Below are 3602 nucleotides of genomic sequence, written 5' to 3' on the forward strand. Positions count from 1 at the left end.
AACATAATCTAACCTTCGACAAACGCATCCATAATGTAATCTTATTTTGAAATTTTCCATTATGAGTCATAGTACAAGATTTGGCTAACCCAAAGCATCCTAAAACATAATTTTTTTCAGCTTAAACAAATTATGCTTATATATATATATACACATATATACACACACATTGTAGATAAAAATCTCATAGGCAATAATAATTAATGTTAAATTCTATTTTTAGTCCTTATATTATCTATAAATTATAGATTTAGTCTCAATACTTTAATTTTTTTTTCATATTTACTACATATACTTATTACAATTTAAAATTTTAGTCCTAACCAAACAGTAACTATTAAATTCATTAAGTACTGCTATTTCTAAAGTATTATATGACAAACATATTATCACATGTATAATGTTAAATCAACTTGTTATTTTTACATATTACCTGCAAAAAGGCCAACTAAGGATTTATAGTTTATTTTTTGCATTAATACTAAAATTTGAAAGTTCCAAAGTATAGGAATTAAGAATGATTTAATTGGAGAACATGGATTAAATATAAACTTCAAACATAGTAATAGTATAAGACTAATATTAGAACTTAGCCAAATAGGTTTAACTGCTACATTGAGAGTTGAGACTAAGATTGAAACTTTAAAGTTTGTAAAGTACATTAACTAAATTTGAACAATTTAAAAAAATAATAGGATTAAAATTGATCAAATTAAGCTGCATGAACTAAATCTACAATATACACATTGTGCAGGGACTAATATCAGCATTTGACCAATAATTAATAACCTATAAAAATAAATAAATAAATGAATTTATCCAAACCGATGGGAACTCAGCTTCACCTCTTCCTTGAGCTTCCAACTCCACCTCTCACTTCATCACCTCTTCTCAGACTCAACAAATCCTTAGTAATTACTAACAACATCCTACGCTGCAATTCCACTGGCTTTCACCGCACAAATGGACGGTTCAGATTCGATCCTCCAAATCCCGACGAGGATGAGGATGACGATGAGTTCGAGTTCACCAGCGCCGCGAAGCAGAGGAACTGGTGGTCTGATTATGATGATTACGATGATGTCTGTGAATTCGACGAGGATGATGAGTTCTGGGTTTTCAAGGTAATCAAAAGTTATTTATTTTTTGTAATCAAGCTTTTCTGGGTTGCTTATAAAATTGTTTGAATTTTGGTTGAAGATTAACATTACTAGTAAAAATAAATTTATCGCGTCAATACTTTGTTGTTGGGAGAATGATTTGAATTTCGGAAACATTTGATTTAGAGAGAAATGAGGGTTTAGCTTTGCGGAAAGCATGATTCTTGGTTAGAAGATGGTGGAGTTGCTTTGCCATACATTCAATTTGATGCATCTGATGATTCTACAATAATTAGAAGTTATCTTACAATGGAGCTGCCAGGATAGGGTTTTTCTCAGTTGCTAAGGATTTTTCTTTTGAGGATATGAGGATATTCTTGCATTGTGTATCACTGTTTATTTCTATGGCATATGGTAAGAGTATCATGGTGGTAAGGTATTGTTATCTTTGGGTACTGTTGTGCTGAAGCGCGATGCACTTTCAAGGTTTTGTCCCTGGATCTAGGGAGAGCTTATGACACCTCTTGAAGTCGTTGAAGAATCAGATTATAGTCTTTGAAAAGTGAGCACATGGCATGATTCGAACCCATGACCTCTAGCACATAGAGGATTCATGGGCATAGAACCCATTCTTCAACTACTTCAACATGCATTTAGGCTCTCTTTAGAGCTTGAGGACAATGCCTTGAGGGCAGCACGATTCTCTGACTGCATACATGCAATGGATGTAGGTGATTTGAAGAAAAAGCTTACTGTCTTTTAAATGGTGTTTTCTGTGAATTTATGCTACACAAAGTTCTTTCTTTGCATCATTGCTAGTATCATATTGCAAACAATGGTCATCTAGAAGTGAATTTTAGGGCTGTTTATTATAACCAGTTAAGCTATAAGCATAAAAAAAATCTCTGCTGTTTTTGTTCCTTAGGGAAAAAGAAGTATTTGAGGCACATTTACAAAGAACAATGGAAACAATAATGAGAAATCCCTTAATTTCTAATGTATTTGAAGTAGTTAAAATCTTCAAATTAGTTGTAACAGGCATATTATTCAATTCATTGTAAAGTAGCTTGTTTTGTTTGTTTACATATCACATTTTCTTGATGATGTGATATGATGTGGATTTCGGGTTTACTTCTTTCAGATGACTATATTAAGATACTTACCTTAAGATTATTACCTACAGATATTTAGAGCTTTTGGCTGGATGCTACCAGCCATTGCCATATCGTTGTTGCTTGGAACTGGCCCAAATGCTTTTATCATGGCGTTAGCAGTTCCACTAGGGCAGTCAGCACTTTCACTTGTGTTCGATAAAGTTTCTGGAAGGACAAGTGAGAGTTGGAAATCTGCACCCAGACGCAAGACCAAGAAGAAACAATTTACAAGAGCTGCTGCTAATAACACAAGAACGAACAAGGGAAAACAAGAACCAAATAAGACTGGCGGAGAGAAGGAAAGTTACAGCTCATGGTTGAATACGGATGGTGGTTTACAAGATAAGGGTGGTCAGAGAGTCCCAAAGTATGGAGGATGGGATCAACTGGATGATCAAGTAGAGACCCAAAAAAGGGCAACAAGTCGAAAGGGAAATGGAGCACCGAAGCAACGAAAGGAGGATAAATTTAGCAGGGTAGGGAGAGACAGAGTCAGAGACACACCATTGCTGCTGAGGTTGTTGATTGCCGTTTTTCCGTTCTTGGGATCTTGGTCTAGGTTCCTGTTTTGATTTTTCTACTACCAGAAAATACATGGACGTCATTGACAGAAAGAAAAATGAACTTACACTGCTGCTGCTTAGGCACTGTCCATACTGGACATGAGAAGAAGCCAGTGCAATGTGATGCTACCAACCAAGTGCCAGTTTGGTGCTGGAAGTAAGTTGCTAAAGAAAAAGCCAAATTAGCCGTAAGCTTGTTTATACCTTATAAACTGCATACCAATTGGATAAATTGACTTGGGATAGGAGGTATTGAGATGTTACCACAGGTGATGTTGTATCAGTGAATGGATTGTGTGATCTTTGCCTAACCCTATACCACTGCCATTTTTTATTTTTTATTTGGGAAGTCCTTGGTCACCTGTTCGTATGTGATGAAATCTGAAGTAAAATAATTAAAAAATTGAAATTTATATACACCTGCATTAATGTACATAAACATCGAGGAACTTTGTTCAAAGTACGTCAATATTCAGTAGACTAACATCAAAAGCGAGAGCTACAGACATCATAATATGGATTAAAAAATTGTTAATTACAACTTCAAAAGCTAGCAATTCTTTTTAAAAATCACGCAATGTTTAATCTTTCAAAGGTTTATCTTCTTTTAACTTATAAATTGATATTTAATTTATTTATTAGGATGGACATCTAAATTATTTTTTTCCCTAAATTAAAACCTCTAATATCACTTTTGGTTCAATATAACGAGCCATTCATTCATACCTAGTTTAATAGCCCACCACTTTACATATGTTTGGTTTATTGTGATTACTGCCACGCGG

The 3602-nt window shown here is 34.3% G+C and overlaps 1 protein-coding gene across 1 annotated transcript; it reads left to right on the top strand.

The window, feature by feature from the left end:
- Positions 1 to 825: 825 nt before the first annotated feature.
- LOC107901139 (uncharacterized) lies at positions 826 to 3158 on the top strand. The gene is made up of 2 exons (XM_016827024.2): positions 826 to 1124; positions 2284 to 3158. Exons 1-2 carry the CDS (start codon positions 828 to 830, stop codon positions 2824 to 2826), a joined length of 840 nt encoding a protein of 279 aa, XP_016682513.1. The 5' UTR covers positions 826 to 827; the 3' UTR covers positions 2827 to 3158.
- Positions 3159 to 3602: the final 444 nt, after the last annotated feature.

The sequence above is a fragment of the Gossypium hirsutum genome, chromosome A11, assembly GCF_007990345.1.
Source record: "Gossypium hirsutum isolate 1008001.06 chromosome A11, Gossypium_hirsutum_v2.1, whole genome shotgun sequence".
Lineage (NCBI taxonomy): Eukaryota > Viridiplantae > Streptophyta > Magnoliopsida > Malvales > Malvaceae > Gossypium > Gossypium hirsutum.

Bases quoted from the DNA above. Each gene is read 5' to 3' on its own strand.
- LOC107901139 (XM_016827024.2), top strand. From the start codon at position 828: ATGGGAACTCAGCTTCACCTCTTCCTTGAGCTTCCAACTCCACCTCTC. The intron at 1,125-2,283 runs GTAATCAAAAGT...TATTACCTACAG, and splicing joins ATGAGTTCTGGGTTTTCAAG to ATATTTAGAGCTTTTGGCTG.